We start from the raw sequence: 27,854 nt of genomic DNA, 5'->3' as shown, positions 1-27,854 counted from the left end.
ACAGGAAGTGCCAGGGAGGTATAAGAACAGGTGGAAGTAAGAGGAAGGGACACTTACTATAGCAGACACTGGTGACTGGCCTAATAAACCCAAATATTAATCCCATGGACGGAGGAGCCTGGTGGGCGGCAGTCCATGGGGTTGCTAGGAGTTGGACACGACTGAGCGACTTCACTTTTACTTTTCACTTTCATGCACTGGAGAAGGAAATGGCAACCCACTCCAGTGTTCTTGCCTGGAGAATCCCAGGGACGGGGGAGCCTGGTGGGCTGCCATCTCTGGGGTCGCACAGAGTCGGATACGACTAAGGCGACGCAGCAGCAGCAGCAGCAGGGTTTTCAGACACTGCGTTTGTATGGTTCATTAGATTCCTTGTTTCACCTGTTCACTCTTTTTGGCCATTTCACTATTTAGAAGTACCCACCTGTAAAGGTGGGCTTCCCTGGTGCTCCAGTGGTAAAGAACTGGCCTACCAATGCAGGAGATGCAGTTTCAATCCCTGGGTTGGGAAGATCCCCGGGAGAAGGGAATGGCAGCCCTCTCCAGTATTCTTGCCTGGCAGGCTACTGTCCATGGGGCGGCAAAGAGTCGGACCCAGCTTTGCAAGTAAACAACAACTTCTTAAGGTAGAAACCAGAAATCACAGCTGATAAAAAATAATCATTACTAGCAGTGCTTCTGGAGGAAAAAATTAAATATGTGAAGTTTTTAAGTTACCTGTGAACTATTATTTTCTGTGCTTGTGTCCCTACTCATTTAAAGTATGAGCTGCCGGGGTATGGCTTACACAGGACGGTGTATATCACTGCCCACATTGGGGCCCCTACCAGGCTTCTCACCTGCCTCCAGATTCTCCTAAATTTCCTCAGCCAACCTGTCACTAAAACATAAAACTCTAAGTTTCAGTTCGGTTGTCCCTTACTTAAACATATGCTCTTGAAAAGGGCAATATGTTAAGCCTTTATCAATCATTAAGACCCTTACGTTACTAGCAGGCTAGCTTGCCAAGATCAGATGTTTATATCCCCAGAGAGAAAGTAGAGTAAAAGATCCCCATCAGTGGTAGCGATTGGATGGGCCAGTTCCCAATACCTTTCACTAACAAAGAGAGCCCATGAGATGAAGAGAACACGGGTAGGAAGAAAATTCAAGGGGAAGATGGAAGAGGGCAATAGCAAACATTAAATAACTTCACCATTTTCTTCAAATTCAAACCTATATTGGAAAACCCAATCTATGGCCAGTTTATTAAGCAGTTACTGCACCCAATTTGCTCTGACAGATTGGTGGGTATGCGTGCCTTAGTGCTTTACAACTCCTGTGTTTCAGATTTTCTGTAACACCGCTTTTCCACATGGTGATGACATGCCTTGTAATCATCCTCATTGTAGCAACAGACGTGCTCAAACTGGCTCTGTTAAATCATTTCAGTAGTGTTTGGATCCATAGATGATGGATGTCAAAAGCCTCCTCAGTTAAGATTCCCCACTTCACAGGAAATTATGACTTCTTTTTCTGTGTTTTGATACACGGGTGAGATACTAAGAGGCCTATGGCATGCTGTAGTTCCTGGTTTGATTTCCTTTTTCCTGTTGCGTGCAAGTCTTTTGTATGGCTAGACTGGTTACCTAGGAAACAGCTGCAGGGTAAAGATGGATTGGCTGTTTGGGAAATGAAATTACAGACCCCTTCAAGAAACAGAAGACCTGTTGGATAAAGCAAAAAATTAGTGAATGGCTAAGTTTATGCTTAATTTAGTGTGCTTCAAGAAATCACACTGAGTTCTATAGAGAATTTACTTAATGCAGCGTGATTTTTAAATTTAGTTTATTTTTTAATTTCACCAAATGTTTGTTAATTCCTGCTTTGCACCCACTGCTGCAGGCCATTCTGAGGGCTTTCAGTGAAGTGAAACGTTCAGTTCCCTCATTCTCTGTTTGGGTCTAAAAGAAGCTACCTTAAAATCAAGTGCATGGGGCTTCCCTGGTGGCTCACTGATACAAAATCCTGCTAATGCAGGAGACACAGGTTCGATCCCTGATCTGGGAAGATTCACATGCCACGGAGCAACTAAGCCCGTGCGCCATAACTATTGCTCCTGTGCTCTAGAGCCCGGGAGCCACAACTGCTAGAGCCTGCGTGCCCGCAACTACTGAAGCCAGCTACTGAAGCCTACGTGCCCGCAACTACTGAAGCCAACTACTGAAGCCTGCGTGCCCGCAACTACTGAAGCCAACTACTGAAGCCTGCGTGCCCGCAACTACTGAAGCCAACTACTGAAGCCTGCGTGCCCGCAACTACTGAAGCCGACTACTGAAGCCTGCGTGCCCACAACTACTGAAGCCAACTACTGAAGCCTGTATGCCCGCAACTACTGAAGCCAACTACTGAAGCCTGCGTGCCCTGAAGCCACCACAATGATGAAGCCTACACACTGCATCTAGAGAAAGGCCTACACAGCAATTAAGACCCAGCAAAGCCAAAAATAATAGATAAATAAAAAAGTTATTTTTAAAAAATCAAGTGCACAATTATGTGATACAGTCTGTAAGTGGGTTCAGAGAATTTGGAGGATATAAAAGATTTTATCTAGTCAGTGTGAGTGGTGGATTTGAATCTGCAGGTAGGAGATAATACTTTGAGGTAAAAGATGAAATTTAAAGACCTGGTGAAAGTTCGGATACTCACAGTACCTGAGTTTACAACATTCAACAATAGCAGCACAGTTACCCTTGCAGTTCCCTACATCCAGACAGCTTATGGAAAATATGTAACTGATATAAATTATATTGCCCTAGAATCTTAGGAAAATGAATATTAGCAACAATGTTGACCAACCACTGTTTTCACTAAGGCTTGCATAATTTAAGAAAAAAAAAATCTATTTTAACCAAAAGTGTGACAGAGTATTAGTTTTATGATCTCAAACCACTATAGAAATGTGAGCACATAAGAGACACTCAATAAAATATTTGTGAGTTGATTTTCTTATATACAGTATATCTTCCTGTTAGTATTAGCTTTCTTTTCCTCCAGAACATAGCTGTTGAATATTTGGTCTTGATTTGTGGTGATAAGGCCTTTTGTAAATATAGGAGCATAACTCCTCTTTCAAAGCTGAACATCTGTCAGGTTATATCCATTTGATTTCTAGGAAGTATAGCTATCTCAGTGGACTCAATGGTCATGAGTTTGAGCAAGCTCTGGGAGTTGGTGATGGACAGGGAAGCCTGGCATGCTGCAGTCCATGGAGTCACAAAGAGTCGCACACGACTGAGCAACTGAACTGAACTGATAGCTATAATTTTCATTATCTTACTTGTTATCTCTGTATTCACTTGGTGTGATGTGCCTCTCAGGAGAGGAGGAAAAGCAGTCCTACTCAGAAAGCATAACAATCTACAGGCGCAGAAAATTAAATTCAAGTCCTCCTTGCCATGCCCATAAATGGAAAGTAAGAGGGGCAACAAAAGGATACTCAGAAATATTTTGAAGGAGAGATGTATTGAACCTACAGCCTCAAATATTTACCAGCAAAGAATAATTCTTAAATTTAAATTTCACTGTGCTGGCTGTGTAGAATTACCGATGAAAGTGTCTGTACCAATATTTAAGTAGTGAGGGAAGTTGTTACTGTAATCAGAATTCATAATATTGAATTTTTCCAGAGGGTCTTTTATTGCCTGTTGTCTATTCTCACAGTAATTAGAGCTTTTATAAATGAAATAGTGACTACAGAGGGTAATTTGTTAGAAGTTTTTTGCTGAGTGATCAGGAATGGTTTCCTGATAGAAGTGCTTGAGCACTGCTGTGAATGCCTTCTTTATTTCCCAAATTACTATAAAATGGCTTATCATAATAAGACACACTCTCTCCCCCAAGTTTCCTTTTCAAGAAAACTTTTTAGTGTTTCATTTTAAGAACAATTATGCAACTCCCTGGTACCTCTTCACCCCTGTTGTCGCCCCTTTCTGGTCTGAAGCAATTACCAGGATACTAAAAAGGTTGGGCTTCCCTGGTGGCTCAGTGGTAAAGAATCCACCTGCCTGCCAGAGCAGGAGACACAGGTTCAATCCGTGATCTGGGGGGTTAGTGATTGTCTGAAACTTTGAACTGAGCCTATGAACTCACTCCACTCCAAACAGCGGCTATAGGAGGCGGATAGTGTAGCATTACCATGAAGGCTTGCTCACTTTCTGCCCCTCTCCCCCCTCACCTCCTCCACCTTGCTGGAGATGATCCCATAATTATAATGCTCTTTGCACCTCTTCGGAGATCACAGGAAGCGCCTAATTATCAGATGATTTGAGAGAAAAAGTCCAGCCCATTTGAGTTATTGTCTTCCATTCTTGAAAAGTTACAGTCTTAGCCTTAGAGGAAAAAAAAAAGACCACAACTCAATTTTGAGAGCAGAGATTTTTTTTTTTCTTTGTTTTCTTTAAACACATTGATTATTTCTAAAAATGTACTAATGGCAAAGGCAACTTGCAGGAAAGCAGCACCCATCCAACAGCGCCACATATACACGTATATATACAGCTCCAGCCCTGGTCTGTCTTCTCCCACTAAGGGCAGCTTCCCAAAATGCCTCACAAAGGAACTTGTTCATGGCACGTGCTGTGATTTTTGAGGTTAATGTCTTTTTGTTGTAGCTGTTGTTCATAGTGAGAAAAAAAGACCAACAAAAGATGCAGAAATCTATTGTTTTCAGTGGCTCCAGAAATTTCTTGTATTTTTGGCAGCTGTTTTCCCATTTTTAGTTGCTCTTAAAGGGAGAAGCAAGGAAGTTTTACTCAGAAGTAACATTCTAATTGTTCTTCTTAGTGGGGAAAAGGATAAAATAATTAGTTTTTCATCTTCCTTGTCTAGATTTCTGTAAATTAATTTACCCCAAATTTGATAGAGGGGTTCCTTGGGTTTGACATGAGAACATGTTTGTTTAAAAATAGCACTTAATGTTTTACCAAAAAATGCTTTCATTTATTTAAATGGGAGAGAGGTGTTTTAAAAATTAGCACTGATGCCTCTATGATTTTTTGCTGAAGCATGCTAGTAATGATTTAGCAATGTGAGTACTTTTACATTGTACAAAAATTGTTGAACTTACCAAACAAGGTGAACTTACTAGTTTTTCTAGCATTTTCTTGAATTTCATGGAAAAATGCTTATATTGTAATATTCTTAGACCTTTTACATTTTAATAAAATAATATTGTATCTAGTATTTAATCCATTATTTAATTTTATCTACATATTACACTTAGAAATATTTCAAGTTTACCTTTAATTTTTTTTTAAAGTGTGTTTCTTCTCAGCCAAAACAATATACGGTGAGACTTAGATCTGGGAATAGAAAAGTTTCAATTATTTCTGCTAGAATGATAAGCCCAGCGAGAGCAGGAACCTCATCTCTCTTATTCACTTATTTCCCTGGAGCCTAGAACAGTGCTTGACTCAAGCACCCAGAAAAGTAATAAATGACTGAATGAATTGCCTTCTATGACTTGTGGGGTTTGTTTAAGTTTACTTTGCATGTTAAATGAAATATTTCTACGTAACAGACTACAGCAGAATGCTGCAGAGTAGGACCCAGTGGGATTAAGTGCTGGGATGACCCACTCAGAGAGAAATAAGATTTAAGGGGTGTTGGTAGGGACTATTCCCTGGGTGTGCCAAACCCACTAACATATTCCTGTGTTTTGCATCTCCCCAGGAGCACTCACTGTAGGCCTTGTGCGACAGTGTCAAACAATCCATGGGCGAGACCGGACATGCATCCCACCTCGGCTTCCCCCAGAGTGGGTCACCACACTGTTTTTTATCATCATGGGAATCATTTCATTGACTGTCACTTGTGGTTTGTTGGTGGCTTCCCACTGGCGAAGAGAAGCCACAAAATATGCTCGATGGATAGCATTCACTGGAAGTAAGTAACCTGTGCTAAGTAAATTTGTCTCGAAGGCACTCACACTGGTATTTTTATGAAGACATTCAAGTCTCAGTAATAAGGACTCTCTAATCATCAAAGAGCACCATTTGTGCACGGCCATCAGATAGACTCCACGCAGTCCCATCAACTCTTCAGAATTCTCACCACAAGACCAGGACATCCAGACCTTAATTGCTTTGAATAAAGTGCTATTTTAATGAATTTTATTTTTGCTCACACTGTGACATAAGTTTTCCAGGCCTGTGACTCAGAGCTACCACTAAGCTGAGTCTTTGCCTCTTCTTAAAGGTATTGGTATCTTCTGTCAAATAAATCTAGAAAAATATATACAGAAACATAAATTAGTTTAAGGTGGTGATTTGCTTTTTAATATCATTGATTTGAGTTTCTACTGTAAGTTGTTGTGTGATCATTGAAAAATCAACACATTTAGCTAGCTAACAGTTGTTTGTCAACATTTCTTATGCCATTAAGCTATGCCCAAGGGTATGATACATATATTACACATTCTCAGTACTTTGCAAAATTGGTTTAATTTGAAGACACAACACAGGCTTTTCCCAAGCTAGAAACAACAAAAATGCACAAAGGAAAGATTCCTATAATTTTGCTTTCTTCCTTCTAAGGCAGTTTTATCCCCCAGGGGACATTTGTCAAAGTCTGTAAACATCTTAGATTGTTCCAACTAAGGGGATGCTACTGGCATGTAGTGAGCAGAGTCCAAGGATGCTGCTAAGAAGTGTACAAATGCACAGAATGGCCCCCAAAACAAAGACTTATCTGGCCCCAGACGCCAAAAGGGCCTGTTAAGAAACTCTGCACTAAAGAACAACATAACTATACCTATGCCAAATAATACAGGATTTAATTTCTAATTCAATATCTTATAATCATCTCAGGTTTTCTTAAGTTTTTTAAAAAATAAATATTATAGCACAGCTTACTTTCCCTTGATATTGTCATGTAGGATTTATAGGGGCAGGCATAATCCCACGTATTCCTATTAATGTTAATACTCAATTTATTCTTAAAGATCATAGGATAGGGATATTAGTTCATGAGCCTCTCTTCTCCCTCTCTCTCTGTGAATCTCTTTCTCTTTAGAGAATGTATACATTTCCAGATCTGTTGTTTTATTCTCACCTCTGTTTCTCCCTTAATTTTAAAATGTAGATCAAGTTGCAGTTGACATAAAAATGCTTCTTCAACCTTGTTAAGAATTGTAAAACAAGTTGATGATCTTGTTTGAGTTCAGACCTCCTGAGACAGTTTTCTAAATAGTAGGGTCTAGAGGCAGTTACAGAGATGGGGCTACTAAATTAAAGGGTACTGATGAGGAATTTAAAGAGGATCTTTACTTACAGATACAGTTACTTATCCAGATAGAATTCACTCTTTAGAAGTAAAATAACATCCAGAAGGATTTAGTTAAAATTTGGGAGTGCATATTCCTTGATGGCTCAGACAGTAAAGAATCTGCCTGCAGTTCAGGAGACTTGGGTTCAATCACTGGATTGGGAAGATCCCCTGGGGAAGGAAATGGCAACCCACTCCAGTATTCTTGCCTGGAAAATTCCATGGACAGAAGCTACAGTCCTTGGGGTCACAAAGAGTCAGACACGACTGAGTGACTAACAGTTTCACTTTCCATGCTCTGAATATCAAAAATCTAAAATATAAGTTAGCAAAGTAGTATGAGTCAAAGAAAAGCACTAAGTTATTCACATGAGCCATTGATTCTTGTGACTCAATAAAAGGAAAGAAATTTGATTATCTTGTTTTTCATTCCTCTTCAAGAGAGAATATTTACATATGTAAAGATCCCCTGGAGAAGGAAATGGCAACCCACTCCAGTACTCTAGCCTGGAAAATTCCATGGATGGAGGAGCCTGGTAGGCTACAGTCCATGGGATCGCAAAGAGTCTGACACGACTGAGCAACTTCACTGGTTCACCTTGAAATGTAGAATTTTTTCCTTTATTTTTCAGTTTAAATAAATTCTTAAAATATTTGTATGATATATAATTCAGAGCCTATGAAAGGGTCACCAAGTGAAAAGTAGATCTCATTTATGGCCCTGTCACCCAGTTACCCACTACTCCTTTCCTGGAAGCAACCATGCTCACCAGTTTCTGGGGTTTCCTACCAGAGGTGTTCTGTGTGTAGAAACATATATGTATATGTGTGAGTGTTCTATAAATACATATTTATTCTATTTATACTATTCTGTATCTTGGTTTTTTGGTTCAACAGTGTATCTTAGGGTTGATGTCATCTAAGGAAGCATAGAGCCTTTCTCTTAACTTCCTTAAATGCATTGTTTTTGTTACCCCGGCTAGTCTACTGGGGTGGCAGTCAGAAGAGGGGTTGGACTCCCCCTAGTGTTGCCATTCAGCCTTTGAAAATGTACTTCTCAGTCGTTTTGTTAAGAATATAAACTAAATTAATTTTCAAATGGATTTACACAGAAGAAGTGCTCAAAGGAGAGCCACACATTAGGGACTCACCTGTGGTGCAAGAGTGACAAAAAGACGTGTCTTTTTCTTCAAGTCATTTTCTCGTCCTTGCTTTTGCCACCTTAATTTACTTGTCTGCCAGTACACCTGATATCTGGCTCTCACCGCCAAGAAGTCTATGCCATACAGGATATGAAGTTTTTACAGACTTTTTTATATATGTTTTACAGACTTTTTTAGGACCCAGAACTTAATTGTCAAAAGTTGATAGATATTTGCAGCATAAACAGTATTTTAAGATCTGAAGTAACTTCTCAGGTCTCAAGAGCTTAAAAAAATCTCATCCACCAGCATTAAAAACTCCTCAGGAAGTATAGATAACTTGATTCCTTGGATTAGAAATCACTGTTGGATACAATCAGGTGTTCATTGCTTCCTTGAAATTTGATTAAGCTGTTCCTAACCAATTTGGAAAATATTTAACACTTGTAAAATATTAAACCCTGCTTTAAATATAGTCATTAAGTGGTAAATGATTACTATAAAGGATAGAGTTTTATTTACAGTAGAAAATAATAAAGGATAGGAATTAAGTTGGCACATCAGTTAACAGAATGAACAAGAGTAACATCTGCATATGTCTGAAGCACTTCTAAATTATTTTAGTGTTTCCTGAAGTTAGATTAATCTATATTAAATAACAAATTGTTTTTAAGACAATAATGTTTTCCCATTGCTTTTATTAGATTGTCTATAGCTATTTAGATTGTGGTTTCATTTTATTTACCAAACCACATTAAGACATAAGAACCATTAAAGGTTGGTGACAAATAACACTGATGAGGGGACATTGGCAGTGCTAATAAAGTTGTTTATTGCTAACTATACAACAGAAAGGCCAAAAAATCTAATGCTTAATACCTGAATTTTTCATTCGCTTTGTAGTAGGTATCTAAAAGAATCTAAATCTGCTTATGTAACATTATTTGGTGTGGTCATATGCCCAAAATGAAAACAAACTCTATGTCGATTTAATATAAAATAGTCACGTAAATGGTGCAAAGCAAACAAGTGTGCTGGTGTGTTTCTTAAGCTAGTGTATTACTTAAGAAAATGTTGCCTTTTACTACATTTCTGGAGCTATTCCATCCAGGAAATATTTCTAATTGGCCTTTTCAGAACTCTCCTATTAAATTTTGTTGATTGAGTAACACAAATAATTTAGGACAAGTGTCAACTGGTATATTCATCCAGGATTCTGTCATTATTGCTGGGAATGGGTTTAACACAGAAAACTTTTCTCATTGATTTAGTAATGGGGATGACTATAGTATTCTGCCTTCACAATATACTGAGGAAATATTTCTGCCTTCAGAGAAAGTTGAAAGACTATGAATATGCTTTCAAAAAGCACAAAATATTTTCTTGGAAGAGCCAGCCTATTTATAGGTAATTTGTGTTTCTTAAGAAGAGATTTTCTTTGGTAGCATAAGGGAGCACACAGTTTCTAAAACAACCAACTATGGAATAACTTCTGCCCAAACACTGGGTTTTCTGATATCTTTCTAAAAGCATTTTAGCAAATAATATATTTCATTGTATTTGTATACAAAACTCAAAGATTTCCCCACCATCCCCCTCTTTAAACTCTGTGCAGTCAGAAACCTGGGAGAGTTGTGCTTTTTTTATTTTTTTCGAATGTTGTCCATGAGAGAGAAACACCTGCAGTTTGTTCCTCATATCAGAAGTCTGTGGCTCTGTCCACTAGCTGATTTTAAATCACAGTAAGGTAAATAGTATCTATATTTGTATGTACCTTTTCTCAATTCCTTATAACATATCAACTGAGAAGAGCAGAGAATTGGGAAAATAATACTAGGATGATAATAATCAACATTTATTCAGCACTGAATATCAACCTGGCACTGCACAAAGGACTTAAAATTGTTTTGTTTATTCTCCTACAACTTAACCCATTTTCAGAATTTCAGAAGACTAAGATTACTCTAGTAGAGCCAGAACTTCGCCCCTGTCTGACTGAGCCCTTTGCCACTGCTCTAATGGTCAAGAATTGTATATACAATTACTTAGTAGGTTTGGTGGCCTTTCTTAATGGTTGTATTCAAAACTGTATGTAAAAGGCTAAACCAGCTTTTGTTGTATTGAATTGTTAAGCTTGGAGGATCTGTAGTATATGCAAACCTTTTTATAAGTGGTCCATGTTGTAACAGATTTGACCATGTTGTCATCAATCCACAACCCTGCTTATAAACTTCCTTTGTGCCAAATTTTCATTGTTTTCTTAATCACCAAACCATGTTACTAATGTTATGTTTTGGTTTGTTTTACAGTGATCCTTTTCTGTATGGCTGCCCTAATATTTCCAATAGGATTTTACATCAATGAAGTCGGAGGTCAACCTTATAAATTACCCAACAACACAGTAGTTGGGTCATCATATGTACTTTTTGTCTTATCAATTTTCTTTACAATAGTAGGACTTCTATTTGCCGGCAAAGTTTGTTTACCAGGCTGATGAATGTCTAAATGGCTTGACTCTTTTATTATTTTTAATTTTATTTTATTTTTTTATTTTTGGAGGGTGGGGAGGACAAAGGCAAGGCATCTGAGTAGTCCTCACATAGGAAGATGCTTAGATGAGACTGATGCTGAAAAGAAAAAAAAAAAATGCTTTGATTTGTTCTCACTATGCACTTTGGATTTAAAAACAAAAATAAGGAGAGCCTTTTCCATAACCAAATACAGACAATATTGACTAAATCTCCTGAGCATATTCAGGCAGTCAGGTCTGCACTGTGATAGCAACCTAGTGAAGGAGAATGCTTTATACCGAAAAGCATGTGGCCCTTTGTACTCTGTTGTTCCATTTTTAACGTCTAATGATTCATTTGAGGGAGGAAAAGAAAAAAGTCTAAGTATTTATGAATCATGGCGGACCAGAGGGATGCAAAAGATGTTCATGTGGGGCTGGCCTCACCTCCTAAGAAATTAGTGTTCACAGCTTCCTTGTAATGGTGTGAGTCTTTGGCACCAGAATGGATTGCCATTGCATCACTGCACCAAGAAGCCAATAGATCAAAACTTCTTTGCTAAAATGTATGTAAAAATTCTGAAATTCCCTATTCTCTGTGTACAAAAAAAAAAATTAAACACTAAGAAACATGTTGGGGGTGGGTGGGTAGGGAAAATGTTCCTTATATTTATATAAATATATATATAATATATATATTTTGCTGATGCAGTATACAGTGTGTATATATGTGTGTGTGTGTATGTGTGTGTGTAAATTTATATACACACATGCAAACAGTTCCTGGAAGAGAACTCTGAATGCTTTGCTAGCAAAACACTGTGGTGTGCAAACCTAGAACCCAATAGATAAAAAAGCCATTTATCTGAAGGCTGCATAGTGGAGAGAGTCTTCAGTTTACCTCATTCTTTGTAGCAGCCCTTGATTTTAACTGGTTTTTGTAATAGGTACAAATAATCCCATACCTTTCTAGGTGCAATTTTAAGTTAAACTAAAATTCCTTGTAGGGTTAATTTATTTGTACATGATAGTAGAAGGTAAGACCATGTCAAATCTTATAATTTGGGGAATCTGACACTATTTAAATTATTGGCAACTGTTGTCTGTTGTACAGAGGTTCTCTTTTTCAACTGGCTTGGTCTGTTACATTAATAATGCATTTTATATGTTCAAGCACACAACTTTACATAAGTTCAAAATCTAGTAGGATCAATTTACAATATTTTGGCTATTTATAACACTAACTTCACTCTGCCATAAAAATTAATATTCTTTTCATCTGTAAGCATTATTAATAATCTCCTTTACCAAAAACATGAGCAATACAATATTTTCTTTAAATGCTATATGCCTTGTTTGCTAAAAGCTAACATCTTTGCATTTAGTTTAAAGAGCTGTACTACCCTCACAGCTTTATATTTCTTCCTGAAAGCAACATTGCAGCTAACGTTTGAGCCCACAGATCATTTTGAAATACAGTATTTCTCTTCTCCACATTTCCATGCCTTCATGCCTAGTTGTTTTTCCAGGCAAACACAATAGATAATCTCCTGTTTGAAATGTGGGGCAGGAGAGTCTTTCATGACAACAGCAACCCAAGTGTCCTCTCAGTAGAGTGTAGGTCCCTTGTTTCACACAAATGGAAATGAATGCACTGGTTTATTTTGTTTGTTTGTTTTTTAATGATTACTTCAGAGATGGGGCTGCCTCCTCAGTTATTCAAGGTATGAAATGGAGGAGCCTGATGTGTTTCACACTGGCTTGTTTGACATTCATATTTCTTACTGTTAATTCAGCAGTAATTGATTGTAGAAGAAAACCCCAGTGTTTCAGCTCAGTCAGGAGTCAGGGTAAAAGGTGGACCACCACTGTGGTGTGTTCCTTGAGTGTACTGGGGGCATGTCACACATTTCCTTCCCAGGGTCAAAGAAATCTCTAGGAAATGCCTGAGGGAGATTAGTTTTCCCCAAGTATTATGATGTCTAGTCCATTCTAAGAATACCACTGGACATGTGCTGTGGACATTTGGGATTGCAGTTCTCATTGTGACTTGATTGGACCTCAGTCTCAGTCAAGTGGATCACTTTGAAGGAAAGCTTTGGTTGTCGCCATTATACCACTGAAGTAAAGTGTTATTAGCAAAGTATGGTTCAAATTAATTTATAATAATGACCAAGAGCTTTTCTCTTCCAAAAGATGAATTTTATTGTAAATAGTTTCTCAAAGTATTTCTAACTGGATCAAGAGCATGGGGAGAGAAAATTTCTCAGCTGCTAAGAATTTCCCCACTGTTTACTTCTTTCACTTACAGTGGTATTGCATATAAGATTGCAGAATTTAAAGTTTTATTTGTATCTATTACACAAACCATAAACTTGTCTTTAATTTCATCACTGTCTTGGAGGTCCAGTGCACAAAGGACTGATGGGGGAAACTCCCTCTAACCAGTCCGCACTCTAACCCAGGATGAAAACCATCCCATCAAGTAGTATGTGAAGTCACATCTTTGTACTCTTCCAGACCAAACATTGAAATGGACTCATTCATATAAAATTCTATAAATCCTGTAAGTGAAAAGATAGACAATTGTCACCAGTTGCTTTTAAAAAGGTCACTATAATAAGTACTATAGAGTACAGTATTAATTTATAGCAGGAAATCATATCTTGTAAACTGTATATAAAACACTGTTTAATGGTGCAATCATTTGTCAAACTTTTGTCTGTTACATTGTTTTTAGAGTGTGTGCATTCTTCTCATACCTAAGAACATCACTGTAAAATCTGCTGAAAAATATTTATAGGTTTTATTTGCACAAGACTTAATTAGTTTGAAATTTTTGGAAGCTCCTATTGAACATGCCTAAACATCTGTAAACATGAAAAATCTTCAATTCATTAAAAGCAAATATTTCAGTATGATTCTTTCCAAAGGTAATCCATGTTCTATGTTGTTAATGTGTGTATGTAATTTTTCTGACTCTTCTATTTCTTTCTGTTTCATTTGTTTTGCTTTTGAAGGATGGCTCTTTTTTTTTTTCTTTTTAATGTTCTAGATGACCAAAACACTTCATTGATTTTTACTCTTTTGCCTAAATCTTTGATATCCCTTTTGATGTTCTGTGAATTCACTTAATCTCTTAAGTAAAATAGTGAACAGTCCTGGTGACATACAATCTATTGATTTTGAGGAAAGACCCTGAAAAGGTATTGGAAACTAACTTTGAATACACTACTCTTAGCTATTGTTTTGCATCATGGGCTTCATGGGAAGAACATGTTGCATTTATTTTGTCTTTATTAAAAGACTACTAGCCACAAGTTACTCTGATTATAGTAGCTATTTTATCAACCCACTTTGATCTTCTTTTAAAATATTAAATTTACATTCACAATTCAAAATAGTAAGCTGTCTTTCAGAACTAACTTTTGAAGGATAAAAGCATATGAAGGAAAAAAGTGGCCTGTGTAGGTTGGATTCCCTACACAGGACTTATTAGTTATATCACCTCAAGAGATTTTAAAGTTTGTGATCAAGGCCTGTATATTACCCCAAACTTTATTAAGGATTGTTTTCTAATTGGTTATAGCATTTTTCAATTAATAGTTTAAAAACAAATTGTTAATACAAACTGTATAAAATGAACATAATTTTTCTTCACTTGTATTTTTGTTATTGAGCAAGTTTATCAAAATAAATTGTCTACTAAAGAAACTAAAAAGGCTTCTATTACTTTGAAACAAGCTTTGAATTTAAAACTTTATTTTAGAAATAAATTTCTTATAGCGGTTTCACATACTCACACAGTGACACTTCGATGCCTCTTGGTTTGATTTTGTTGTTAGCATTGTGCCAGGGAAAGGTCTCCCCTCTCCCACTCTCCTACCTACCCGCTAGGGAAGAGATGCTGTTAATATTCCACAACATGGGTCAGTGTGTGTTTACCAATAAGAAGAGGCACTCAGCAATAAAAGACCGTACATGTGGCACTCTTCTGTATCATATTTCCATGGACTTGAAGAGAGGTACTGAGCCAAGGCGCTCTCATCTTTTGTTTTTTTATTGCACATTGACCTAAACCCTTTCATCTTTGCTTCAGTCTTCTGTTTCTACTTTTATTTCAGGCCAAAGACTCTTAGCTTGTAAGATTTTAAAACTGGGCTTGAAGGAGCAATGTAGAGCCCTTTGGTTTCCGGACTCATTCACATGCTCCATCCCAGCTTTACTGTAACTCTGTTTAGTAGTATTGGGAGTAGCCTAGCCTAATAGTAACTAGTAATCAAATAAAACACTAGGTTTACCCTTCACTGCTGTTTTTTTTTTTTTTTTTACTGACTTTTTTTTTTTTTTAATTTTAAAATCTTTAATTCTTACATGCGTTCCCAAACATGAACCCCCCTCCCACCTCCCTCCCCAACTGCTCTTTCTTTATATGGCCTCTGCAGGAGCCTCATAGGGAATTGGGAGTTTAAGACAAGGTAGGAATTGGATGTTCCTGGCTTCTGAACCTTAACGGCATCTTAGGATGACCAACCATCCCAGTTTGTTTGAGACAGGGCTTTTCTGGGACATGAGATGTTTAGTGCTGTAACTGAGAAAGTTCCAGGCAAAAAGAAATTAACTGGTCAGCCTACTTTTGCACCATTCAGATCTTACCCCAATTTACAACACAGATTTGAGGTATTTGAAGGGTTATTTTCTATAAATATCAATGAATAGGTCAGCTGGAAATGGGAGTGGTTGACTAAATACTGAACTTCTAAGAGAGGGGGAAAAAATGCCTTTTTCTTCTCTTTGTAGGAAAAGGCAACACACTGTCTTTAAAGAACAATAATATGAGTTAAAAAATACTTTGAGTTAGTCTTCCATCAACTCTCTTCTAACCACTGTATGAGAAGATTATAGGAAAAACACCAAGACTAGAGGACTGTGGGTTCCTTTTATGCAAAGTCAACTCTTCTGGGTCACAGTTACCCAGCAACAAAATAAAAGTAGTTATTTATAAGTTGTATTAAAGATAGAAAGCATAATGTATTATTTTTTAGAATTTTGGTTCTTTTCCCAGCAAGAAAAAAAAACACTGGGATATTTTCAAGCACATTCAAGGTTTCTACAAATAAGCCCCAGTTCTAAAGACTAAGACCACCCAAGATTAAATTTCAAGACAAGATTCTTCAGGCGACTCAAATTTTCAGAGCTGGATGAAATCTAAAAGCATGTTCAGTGTTTCCATTTTCTAGATGAAGAAATCAAGGATTCAGAGGCTTCTTGACTTTCCCAAAGTCACATAACTAGGTCTCAGCAGGACACTCAATACTGTAGAAAAGAATGTGTTTGACAAATAGGCCTTGGGCAGTTGTTGACCTAGGACAGTTCTTCAAATTCTATAGTCACTTGAATTAGTGTTTCTTCAACTAATCTCCATCTCCGTCGGTTCATCCAAATCATTTCTGCCAAAATAATCTTAACACAGAAGAACACTTTTCGTTTCTTCACTTGAGTTCCTGTTAGCCCCACAGTTACAGAATGAAATCCAAGCTTCCTTACCATAATATCGAAAACCCTTAATGAGCTGACTTCAGGCTGTCTCTTCAGTTTGATTTCCCATCATTCTCTTTTCACTTTTTAATGACAAACCATCTTCATTCTTTTACTACACCTTGCTCTCTGTCTTAGCTGTGCCTATATGCCCTCCCCCTTGCAGTTTCTTTAATCCCTCTTGTATTTTAAATAATTAATTTTTTGTGCTGTGTTTCTCTTTTGCTTGTACCTCTGTAACAGAACTAACTAGAGGGAGATCGACTGCCTGGATTCAAGTCTCAGTTCCACAGTAAATCACGTAATAAATAACTTAATCTCTGTGCGCTTTGGTTTTCTTACCTGTAGCCCGGGTCTAATAGTACCTACCTCATAGGGTATTGTTGGTTTAAATGAGGTAAAGCACAGAAAGTTACTGGTACATAGTAAACCTTCAAGTGTTAGTTGCTGCTGTTATTAAACACTTCTCTATAATTTGATCAAACTTCTGAATTCAAGGAATGTGGCTTTCTCATAGTCCAGAGACCTGACACAGTGCTTTACATGAATTATCATGATTAAATTTGGGGCTAGGTTATAAAGGAAAACTATGAAACTATTTCCTGGAGGTGTGAAAGGCCCACTCACCTATCTGCCAGGATTGTTTCAGTGAACTTTTTGCTGAAAGCAGAGACATGCATAGATCAGCAGCCTTTATGGGTGAGTGTGGTTATTTTATTGGTAAGTATTGGACTGTGTAACGTGCCAGTCTTGCTGACCCCCTTAGGATTTCTCTGGACTCAAGACCCTTTACTACTAAATTCACAGTGCTCTAATGTTGATACTCATACAGAGGACCACGATGATAACAAGCACCTTGTTGACCCTGACGAGAACTCTGGAGGCTTCTTCAAGCTTGTGGGTTCTTCATTCTCTTGAAGCCTTCCATACATGTGGTATGTTTTGCCGAGACCTGGTTCTGCCAAGATGGTTTTGTTTCTGCTAAAAGGAATGGACTCAAGGATTTGATCTCATTTTAGAGGAGATTATCCCCAACTGACCATCTTATGGCACTTTAGTTGCTATTGCCAATGTGTTTGGTCACCATTAAATCAATATTTATTATCTGTTGGGGCAAGTCAGTAAAATTAATGCTATGTCCTGATGCTGGCACTCTTCATGTTGTTTAAATACTTAATTTAGTTGTGTAAGACAGTTAAGTATTTTCTTAAATAAAAAACTTAAAACCTTTTTCTTTCACATTGCTTTGTTTTCTGTGGCAAAATGCAAATGTAGTTGAAGAATCACCGAAGAAAACCTCTCCCACTAACCTTGATAAGTCGTGTTAGAGGGGAAAAAGTAATCCACATATCTAAGAAAGTTTTTAACTACCTCATCTTCTACATATTTTGCTAATGTAGTGAGAGCAAAATGGACTTGTGTGTCACAGTCCCCCCACACACACGCCACTCAAATACTTTAGCTCGTTTCTGCTTTCAAGGTCACTGGCAACTTTTTCTTGTCCTCAGTGCTGCTGTGGAGAAGAAAGTTAACCATGACCCTAAATTGGGACAAAATTTTTTTTTCTTTTAACAGTAACACATGTCTGTAATTTTTAAATGAATATAGGAAATTAAAGTTCCCTTCCTGATATTCCACATTCCAGAGAGTACCACTATTGACACTTTACTAGGTATTCTTTCAGAGACTGCTTTCTTTACAGTGTGTGTGTATGTGTGTGTGGTATTTGCATATATATATGTGGATGTATCCTGTTCAACTGTTTTAACAAAAGCAAGATCATATACATGAGTAGCACTACTTTCTTTTTTAACAATTTATGATGACTCTCTTTCTGTGTCAGTAAATATAGATCTTCCTCATTTTTAATGACTATATAGATAGATACATCTCTTACACACTGTATAATATAGATATATTTCTCCTTTCCTGTTGTACATTTGTCCCCAAGTCTTTGCTATTACAAATAATGCAGCTGTGAACTTAATCCTTAGATAACAGAAACTCCCCAAATATCTTGCCAAATAGAATAATCTGACATTCTAACCGAAGCACATCAATTACTCTATTAACACAATTCATATTTTTTTTAAAAAACTGGTTGAAAAATAGTGGCATTCGTAAGAGTTTAGAGAAAGAAGCTAACGTTAAATCCATGTTGTGTTTTTCCATATGTCAATTAATACTCCTATGAGGTAGGAGACTATTTTATAAATTAGAAAACACTAGGAATCAGAAGGGTGAACCATTTACCCAAAGTTTCATTAGTGAATTGGGGTTTCAATCCTAGGTTCCCTGACTTTAGATCTAGAACTGCTTCTGCTGTCCCACATTGCCAGTTTGGCTAGTCTAAAGAAAATAAAAATAGCTTGTCCCAGATGCATGATTTCTTGGCTCAGACATGAGCAGCTAAATCTATGGTTTGCTTCTTCTGGATGTGGAATGCAAACAACCATAAAAGGTAGTCTTTACTTATAAATATTACTTATATTGAAAGAAAAAATTATAAAAGTTATTAAGTTGTCTTTAATCTGCCATTATTCACTGCTCATTGTCAAGCTTTCTGCAATCATTGCTAATTGGTATTTTATAGTGCTTACTTTGGAGAAGGCAATGGCACCCCGCTCCATTACTCTTGCCTGGAAAATCCCATGGACAGGGGAGCCTGATGGGCTGCAGTCCATGGGGTCGCTAAGAGTCGGACACGACTGAGCAACTTCACTTTCACTTTTCACTTTCATGCATTGGAGAAGGAAATGGCAACCCACTCCACTGTTCTTGCCTGGAGAATCCCAGGGACAGGGGAGCCTGGTGGGCTGCCGTCTCTGGGGTCGCACAGAGTCGGACACGACTGAAGCGACTTAGCAGCAGCAGCAGCAGTGCTTACTTCCTTCACTAGTGAATTACATGATGTCATCCAGTGGTTTTATTGGAACCCTCTTGAGAATTGAGCACATAGGGAAATTTTCCCAAAAAGGCCATCCCCTATCCTACCTATAGCACTTTAAAAAATCAACTAGCTCTCTTCTTCCTTGTTGGCAGGAAATCTATTGGCCACTGGGGACACCCTCAAGTTGTGCAGAGACCCCTGGCTGAAACTTTAGAAAGTCCTCTCTGGTGGTTTGACTGACCCCTCTGATAGTGAGCCCCTATACTCGTTGCTGCTGAAACATCAGCTACTCTAGGCCGAATGGTGCAATAATCCCCACACTTGGGGCATGGTAACCTTTGGTGAGCTAGAAGCCCCTATGCCTCTGGACTATCTTCCTGGCTGTACCAAGGACCCATTTCCCTTTAGGTCTTGCTGTCTCACCACTATGGCTACAAACGCTATGCAGTTCCCTCCTCCCTCTGATTTCAGATCTGATTTCTTGACCTCTTTTTCTGGGGACTATTCTCTCTTGCTTTGGCTTTCCTCAGTCATGTTTGCCTAGTGTCCCCTTCTTTGGTTAAACCACAACAAAAACAGATCTTTTCATGAGGCTGATTTTACCCTCTGGCTCCAGGACTAGATGCAGAAGCCAGATCTGGCCAATCAGAGTCACCGTGATTGGTTCAGGAATGAGTATGTCCTGTGACCAAGCCAAGCCTGGGACTCTCCTGGAAGAGTTGTTCTTTCTTAGGGTGCTGAAGGCTGTGGGGAGGAAAGCTGAGGGCTGATGTCCCAAGTTTGCCAACCACTCCTAAAGAGCCTACCTAAGAATAAAGCCATCACAAAGAAATGGAGACAAATTTCTGAACATAATTTTAGCCTTTGGATCAAGCCATGCCCAAGGCCAAAATTATTCCTGGATTTTTCTGTCTTCTGAGTAAATAAACTCCCTCTTTTCCTTAAGCCAGTTTGAGTTGGGTTTTTGTCTCTTTTAACTAAAAGAATCTTTATACTTTCCCACTTTCCTCTTGACATTGATACATCAATCACTTCCCATGCTTTGCATGTCATTTTAATCTTTTAAGTGACTTAGGCTTTTACAAAAGACAGGAAAAAACTGTTAACTTCAGGCCACTTCTAAACCTAACAAAACACCTGCAACTGCTTGAAATGGAGGAAAGAAATACAGCAAAATACAAATTGGTGTCTAAAGAAGTATATCACAATATTGTCGGTCTGTTTGGGCTGTTGTGACAAATACCTCAGACTTAGCTGGCTTATAAAAAACAAATTTAGATGCTAACTAGATACATTGTACACCTGAAACTAATGTAATATGTCAGTTATACCTCAATTTTTTAAAAAAAGGAAAGAGGATTTTTCTTTCCACCGCAGTGTGCTGCTTGTGGGATCTTAGTTCCCCAACAAGGGATTGAACCCAGGCCCTGAGCATGAGAGTACAGAATATAGTACATATATACTGGAGTATAGTAGACGGCAGGTCCCAAGAAACTAAGGTGTGAGAAAGAGAGATTCCTACTGTGCTCCAACACGAGGCCAATCATGAGCTGTATACAGTCTGAGGAGAGCCAAGAAAGATGGTACCAACACAGAGCTTTCTCCTACGCTAATCATAAAGCCTGAAAACCTTACTCTGCTTTACCCATCTGGCCCAAATACATCCAGAGTATGCGTCATGTAAACTCAAATAGAAAACAGTAGTAACAATGAACTTTTCAATGTTGGGTTTTACTTCTTGTAAAATGTTGAAAATCCGTTATCCAGGAGCAAAGGATGTTGTGAGGGTGGTAACCCGTCTATCTTGAGCCCTTGTGTCTCCAAGAATGGTGCATCAAAGCCAGCCAGCCCCTTCTACCCAGGATTTCCAATCAGGTGGGCCCAAGGACCCTCACCTCTTGCTCACAGGGTAGCCTTTGGCTGGTTTCTCTCGGCATCTGTGGCTCTTCCCTCTTCTGACTTCCTTTTCTCTTTCTAGGCTCCTCCTCTCGTGCCTCATTGGTGTTGACCAAATGCCATGATTTACAGCTGCTATTCTCACCCATAACTAGTCTGCCCAGAGTGAGAGGTGATAAGTGAGCTGTCTCTATTTTGAAGAATTTTGTTTCTGATCTGACCTATAGAGGGATCTTGGGAGGTCAACATCTGAAGGGGTTCTCTATCACATAGTGACTACCACAAGTAGCACATGTTCTAAATTACGAATTCAAGATTCAGTAAGTGAAGATCGTGATTTGAGGAATGACCTGGAGAAGAAAAACCAAGTGCAGATCCCTTCGCTACTACAAGCTAGTTAGTTGACATTGAGTACATCACTTCATCTCTCTTGACTTCCATAGAAGGAGCTTGGAAAGGTCCCCAACTGTGGGCTAAGAGCTGGTTGCATCATAATCACCTGGAACCATTGTTAAAGATTCTTGTTCCCACACTCTGCTACAGTTCTGTATCAGTCTGCCAGATGGGAAGGTATGTATGTTTTCTTAGCAAACAACCTAGATGATTGTGATGGGCACCTGGGCTTGGGAACCCCTGTAATAGGTGATCTCTTCTTATGCTAAGAGATCACTGAGCCTGCTGTTGCATTAGCCAGGTTTGGGTGGAGCTGGAGCTGGTCGGGGTGAGGGACTGCCAGACCTCTCCCAAGGAGTGTGTTTGGAGGGCCCCAGGGAATCTGCAGAAGAGAAGGAAGGTCATCAGCTTTCACGCATGTCACAGGTTCTCTGCTGTCTGTCTTCAGTTCCTAGCACAGGAAGGCAGCAGGCACCAGGGCTCCACTGGTCTAAACCATAGTTTTCCGATGACCCAGAGGTTCTAAAACTAGAGAAGAGGTCCAAATCCTGTTCCTGGCTTTTGTGGTGGTGGAGAAAAGCAGAGTGCCCAGGGAGAGGTTGTTACAAGCAACAAAGTGGTAATTTCTTCCCCAGGGTGAGGAACGTTTTTTCCCATCCCTGCCTCTAGCTGCAGTAGTGCAGTCTGTTACCTTGGACACCAGCTAACACTTCGTGACAGGGCAAGCTTCACTGTTGCTTGGAGGAACTAGAAGCGGGAACCAGGAAAAACAGAGTGCTGGAATGACCAGGGCCCTTCTCCCAGAGTTGGAGAAATAGAGAAATGCAGGTGAGGTTGAGAGTCTCAAGTATTGATAGGGTGGTAAGAGAGAGGGTGAGGGAGGCCCAGACACGAAGCTCTGAGCTGAGTGAGAGAGACTCAGGGAGCCTGGGTCTTAAGCACCTGCTGTCTACATGCCAGGCATTGTGCTAGATGCTGGGGGTACAACAGTAAAAAAGAGAATAATGGGAGAACTGTGACAGTTTGATAGGAGACAGCCAGAGGGCAGGACTAGGAGGAAATTATTTCCTCCTTAGGGGTTGGGGGCAGCAAATGGGGTTCAGGAAAAACCTCTTGGGTTTTCTTATCAAACTTTTGTTGCAAAGGCATTTCTAGAAGTAGATCCAACTTGAGCCAAGAAGGGGATGAATTAGCAAAGTGTATAAGTGAGGTTATCAGGGTGCACAAAAGGATGCAAGATGAGGTAGAGAGGTGAGTAAAGAATAGAGGCAAAAGGAGTGAAAAGTCTTTGAAGAAGATCTGGTCTGCTTGTCTACAGTACTGAGGAGCCACGGCAAGGTTCTAAACAGGTAATAATACAGACAGTTCTGCATATCAGAAAATCATTCTGGCAGCAGATTGTAAAATGGATCGGATCGGGACAAGACTAGAGGTTACTTGGCAGTTAAAATACAAACCCTGGGTGTGGCTTTATCCTGGATAGTTAGGAGAATCCTAGATCCAGATGTTAGCACATCAGGAACTTAGCTGAAGATTTTCTTTTATCCGCTAATCAGGGCTACCTCTCTCCCTTTGACAAGATGTCGTTTCCTAAGGACCTGTTTTGCATGTTCTCTCCCCTCCTGTGACCAGTCTCCCAAGCTAACGTGGCCCACATTTGTCTAAACTCCGGACCTGCCCTGAGTACATTTATTCAACAAATGTTTGGGGGGCAATGTTTTTGTAGGCAATGATTACAAAGAACCATTCTAACTTAGTTATGTTAACTAAGTCCCTGCCCTCAAGGATCCTACTTTTAGTGGACTGATGGGTAGGGGAGAGTGGAGCAGAGACATAATAAATATATAGAACATCAGATGATGAAATGTGCTACAGAGAAAACTAAACAGGGCAGAGGAGGTCCTGTCTGAGGAGGGGCAATCAAAGAAGACGTCTCTGAGGTTTCATTGAGCAAAGGCCTAAGGGCAAGGGCTGTCCAGCTCTGCCTCCCCAGTACCAGGTCTCTCCTGCTCTGAATAGGCACTCTATAAATGTACACAGAATGAATGAGTGCTTGAGTCACATGCTGAAGTGCTTGAAGATGTGGCAGGTTTTAAAATGGTATTCCTCATTCATATAGTACTTTGTATTTTACAAAGCTCTTATATATTCTCAGTTTCATCTGAGCCTCTTGATGGGGTTGAAGTTGCTATTATCCCCATGCCCTTCTGCCGATGGAGAAACCAAAGGTCCAGTGCTCCTTTTAGCACGCCACATTGTTATGTTAGTTTTATGCAGCCCAAATACCCCTCCATCAGCCAACACAAGTCACCCCAGAATCCAGTTGTGCAAGCCTCTGAGTTCATTAGATTGTTAGAAAAGAGGGAACTGAGCCTGATGGGGCATCCAGTGTTCACGAGGCCTTTCTATTCCAACAGGCTCAGCCACCGAGAGTTTCCCGGCAAACTGTAAGTAGAGCCAGCTGTTGTTCGAGATATTGCCACATTATCTTGGTGCTTCCCAGAAAATAAAACTCTTCTGAATAAAAGATTAAAGACCCAAAGGAGAAAAACAAGTTGCTGAACCATCATTATGTTGCTATGTGTGTGCTTAGTCGTGTCTGACTCTTTACAACCCCATGGACTGTAGCCTACCAGGCTCCTCAGTCCATGGAATTTTCCAGGCAAGAGTACTGGAGTGGGTTGCCATTTCCTTCTCCAGGGGATCTTCCCAACCCAAGGATTGAATCCAGGTGTCCCACAGTGCAGACAGATGCTTTACCATCTGAGCCACCAGGGAAGCCCCTTTACCACTGAGCCACCTGGAAAGTCCCTGAACCATTATTAAACTATTTAATGTTTGTATGAGAACACCCACTCCAATATTAACCTTCAACTCCATCTGGAGATCCCCACTGGCTGTGTTTTAGGCAATTTTTGTTTGTTTGTTTGTTTGTTTGTTGTTTATTTGTTTCAAATAACAAGAAACCTAAATGAAGTTGCCAGGCAGTGCTAGTGATATGGGTTTGATCCCTGGGTTGGGAAGTGGAGTGCAACCCACTCCCGTATTCTTGCCTGGAGTATCCCACAGACAGAGGAGCCTGGCAGGCAACAGTCCAAGGGGTCACAAAGAGTCGGACATGACTGAAGCGACTTAGCATGCAGAAAGCCAAAAGGGAGGAATTAGAAGGAGTTCCTACAAAAAGGGAGGAATTAGGAGGAACAAGTATCTAATGGAACCCAAGAGCAGGAAGTGAGGTCAGTTCTTCAAAAACCAAGGTTTACTTCCCCTCCTCAAAATATTTACTGTCTACCAGTCCCGGCTCTCGTGTAATTTATAATCTCACGGGAGAAAGATGCCAATTTAAAAAAAATCACACTAATGAATGTATTATTCTAAATTAAGCACTTTCAAGGAAAGGAGCACAGCTCTGTGACAGTTTACGCAACACAAGAAGCCTGGAGTAGAGTGGGATGGTGGGGAAGACTTCGCAGAAGAAGTGAAGTGTGAGCTGAAGAGTCAAGGATGAGTAACTGGGGGCAAGGAGGGGCAGAGAATGTTCAGAGCAAAGCCAGCCCATGAAAAAGTCCTGTGACTAAAGGAAATGTGCAGCACTGCAGGGTCTGAAGGGCAAGGGGAGCTGTGGAACACAGACATGGTGAAGGGTGGTAGAGCGGGAAAGCTGGAGAGGTCAGTGGACAGCGGCCAGAGCCTGTGAGCCTCAAATGCCATTGTTATGATCTTAATCTTTATTCTAGAAATAAAGGGAAGACTTTGAACAGTTTTAATCAAGAGGCAGAAGAGGGGGTGTGACTTTGGGTCTGTGGGGTTTTTTGGCCGCAATTTATGGCTTGTGGGATGTTAGTTCCCTGATCAGGGATTGAACCCAGACATGGCAGTGAGCACACAGTATCCTAACTACTAGTTCACCAGAGACTGCCCTGAATTTCTGTTTTTAAAAAGTCACTCTGACTTCAGTGAGAAGAGATTAGATGGGAGAACTGAGGGGATATAGGGAGGCCACTTAGGATCTACTGCAGTCATCTATGGCAGAGGTGACAGCGGCCTCGATGCGAGAACTGTCAGTGGAGACAAGTGGTGAGATTTGAAAGAGGTAAAATTTACAAGGTTAGCGATTTCCCTGGCAGTCCAGTGGTTAGGACTCTGGCTTCCACTGCAGGGGGCACAGGTTCGATCTCTGGTGGCAGAAGTAAGATCCCGCATGTGGCACAGCATGGCCAAAAAAAAAAGCAAGATTAGATGACAGAGTGGATATGGGGAATGAGGTTCTCAAGAATAATTCATTTCTGACTCATATAATTAGATGGATGGTGGTTCTTTTCTCTAAGTTAGAGAACAAAGACCAGAGGCTAGTGTGTAGGAAATTTGAATTCAGTCTTGGACATGCTGAGTTCAAGTTGCTCCAGGTGGAAATATCCAGTGTAATTGAACACACAGGTCTGGAGTCAGAGTAAGAGGTCTGGGCTTTTGACATGCAACTGGGAGTCACTGATGTACAGATGACAGTTGAAGTCAAGGACAAGGATGTTTGCCTAGGAAAAGAGAAGAAAGTGAGAGGAGAACTGTGTGCATGATTTAGCCTTGAGGAACACCAACTTAAAATGCTCAGGTAGAAAAGGTGAGCCTGCAAAAGAGACTAGGAAGGAGCAGAGAGAGGAGGGAGCCTGGAGAGAAAGGCCCCAGGGAAACCAAGGCCGGGAATGGCCCTGCCCTCAACTTGGCTCTGAAGACAGCCTTTCCCTGCTTCTGAATGTACATGGTGGCCTCACAGCTCTTCATTCTGAATTCCCAAAGGGAGGATCTGATTGATCTGTCAGGCCCACGTGTACCACTAACCCCATAAGCTGCAAGCAGTAGCTACAGGGACCCACCCTCTGAGTGCAGAGGCAGTTATCAGAGGAAAAACTCGGCCTCATCTTAATGTTTTCCCTGTCCACTCCCCCATCCTCTAAATCATTATGGGCACTTGCTGTCTTCTCTGCCTACTTCACTTGCTGTCCTCTCTGCCAGACTTTTCATCAGCTACCTCCTTTTCATCCTTCAAGAAAGCCTAAGCTCAGGCCTCCCCTGGTGGTCCAGGGGTTGACTCCACCTTCCAGTTCAGGGAGCATGAGTCAGATCCCTGGTTGGTGAGCTAAGGGCCCACATGCCATGGGGTGTGGCCAAAATTAACAACAACAAAAAGGTCTAAGCTCAAAAGACACCTTCACTGACCACCCTACCTATGCAAAGGAGATTCCTGATTACTCTCTATCCTTCCTTCATAACACGTTCCACAGTTTGTTATTACTATATTTAATTTTTAAATTTTATTTATTTTTTTGGCTGCCCTGAGTCTTCACTGCTGCACAGGCTTTCTCTAGTTTGGGCGAGTGTGGGGGGCCTACTCTCTAGTTGCCGTGCGAGGGCTTCTCATTGCAATAGCTTCTCTTGTTTGGAGCACAGGCTCTCAGGCTCGAGAGCTCAGTAGTTGTGGCTCCTGGGCTCTAGAGCACAGGCTTAGTAGTTGTGGTGCATGGGTTTGGTTGTTCCATGGCATGTGGGAATTTCCTGGACCGGGGGTTGAACCTGTGTCTTCTGCATTGGCAGGGAGATTCTTTACCATTGAGCCACAAGGGAAGCCCCTACTATATTTAATTTTTAACATCAGTCTCTCCTTCTGGCAGGACAAGGACAATGTCTAGCTCCATGATTGTCAGCTGGGGACGACTGTGCTCCCCAGAGACATTAGGCCACGCTTAGAGACATTATTAGTTGTTACAACCCGAAGGGCAGGGATGCTCCTGGCATCTGATAGGCAGAGCATTCTTCAGTGCACGGGACAACCCCATGACAAAGAATCATCCAAAATGTCAGAAGCCCTGAAGCTGAGAACACTTTTGTCATCTTCTTCACCATTGTATCCGCAGCATCAAGTAGGCGTTCAATAAGGACTTATTGAATGAATGAATTGAAGAGTTGAGCTGAATATAGATGCCCTCCAAGGCCATTGCCTACATGTTGCACTCATCCCTTTCTGGTATTATTTTGCTCCCTAGGAAAATAAGCACTGGATGTTTTTATAATGGCCACACAAATTAGTGATGTCTTCCATAGTCAAGACAGTACATTTCTGGAAAATCACTGGTAAGCATCTTCTCTGATTTTTCCAAATGAAATCAACAACAATAACTTTTTTTTT

At 40.0% G+C, this 27,854-nt stretch overlaps 2 protein-coding genes across 2 annotated transcripts in view; both read left to right on the top strand.

The window, feature by feature from the left end:
• MOSMO (modulator of smoothened) overlaps positions 1–11,378 on the top strand; it is a 73,542-nt gene extending 62,164 nt beyond the window's left edge. The window contains exons 2-3 of the mRNA XM_068969406.1: positions 5,713–5,925; positions 10,757–11,378. Coding sequence (XP_068825507.1) covers positions 5,713–5,925; positions 10,757–10,941 — 398 coding nt within the window. The 3' untranslated portion in view covers positions 10,942–11,378. The remainder of the gene's footprint in view (positions 1–5,712; positions 5,926–10,756) is intronic.
• Positions 11,379–27,737: 16,359 nt separating this feature from the next.
• The window catches only part of VWA3A (von Willebrand factor A domain containing 3A), a 48,363-nt gene continuing 48,246 nt past the window's right edge, over positions 27,738–27,854 (top strand). Inside the window, exon 1 of the mRNA XM_068968391.1 lies at positions 27,738–27,799. Within this exon, the coding sequence (XP_068824492.1) occupies positions 27,738–27,799 (62 nt within the window). The remainder of the gene's footprint in view (positions 27,800–27,854) is intronic.

This window comes from Capricornis sumatraensis, chromosome 3 (assembly GCF_032405125.1).
Source record: "Capricornis sumatraensis isolate serow.1 chromosome 3, serow.2, whole genome shotgun sequence".
In the NCBI taxonomy this organism is placed as follows: Eukaryota; Metazoa; Chordata; class Mammalia; order Artiodactyla; family Bovidae; genus Capricornis; species Capricornis sumatraensis.
Note: the sequence above shows the minus strand (reverse complement) of the source record. Positions and strands in the feature narration are given on the sequence as shown.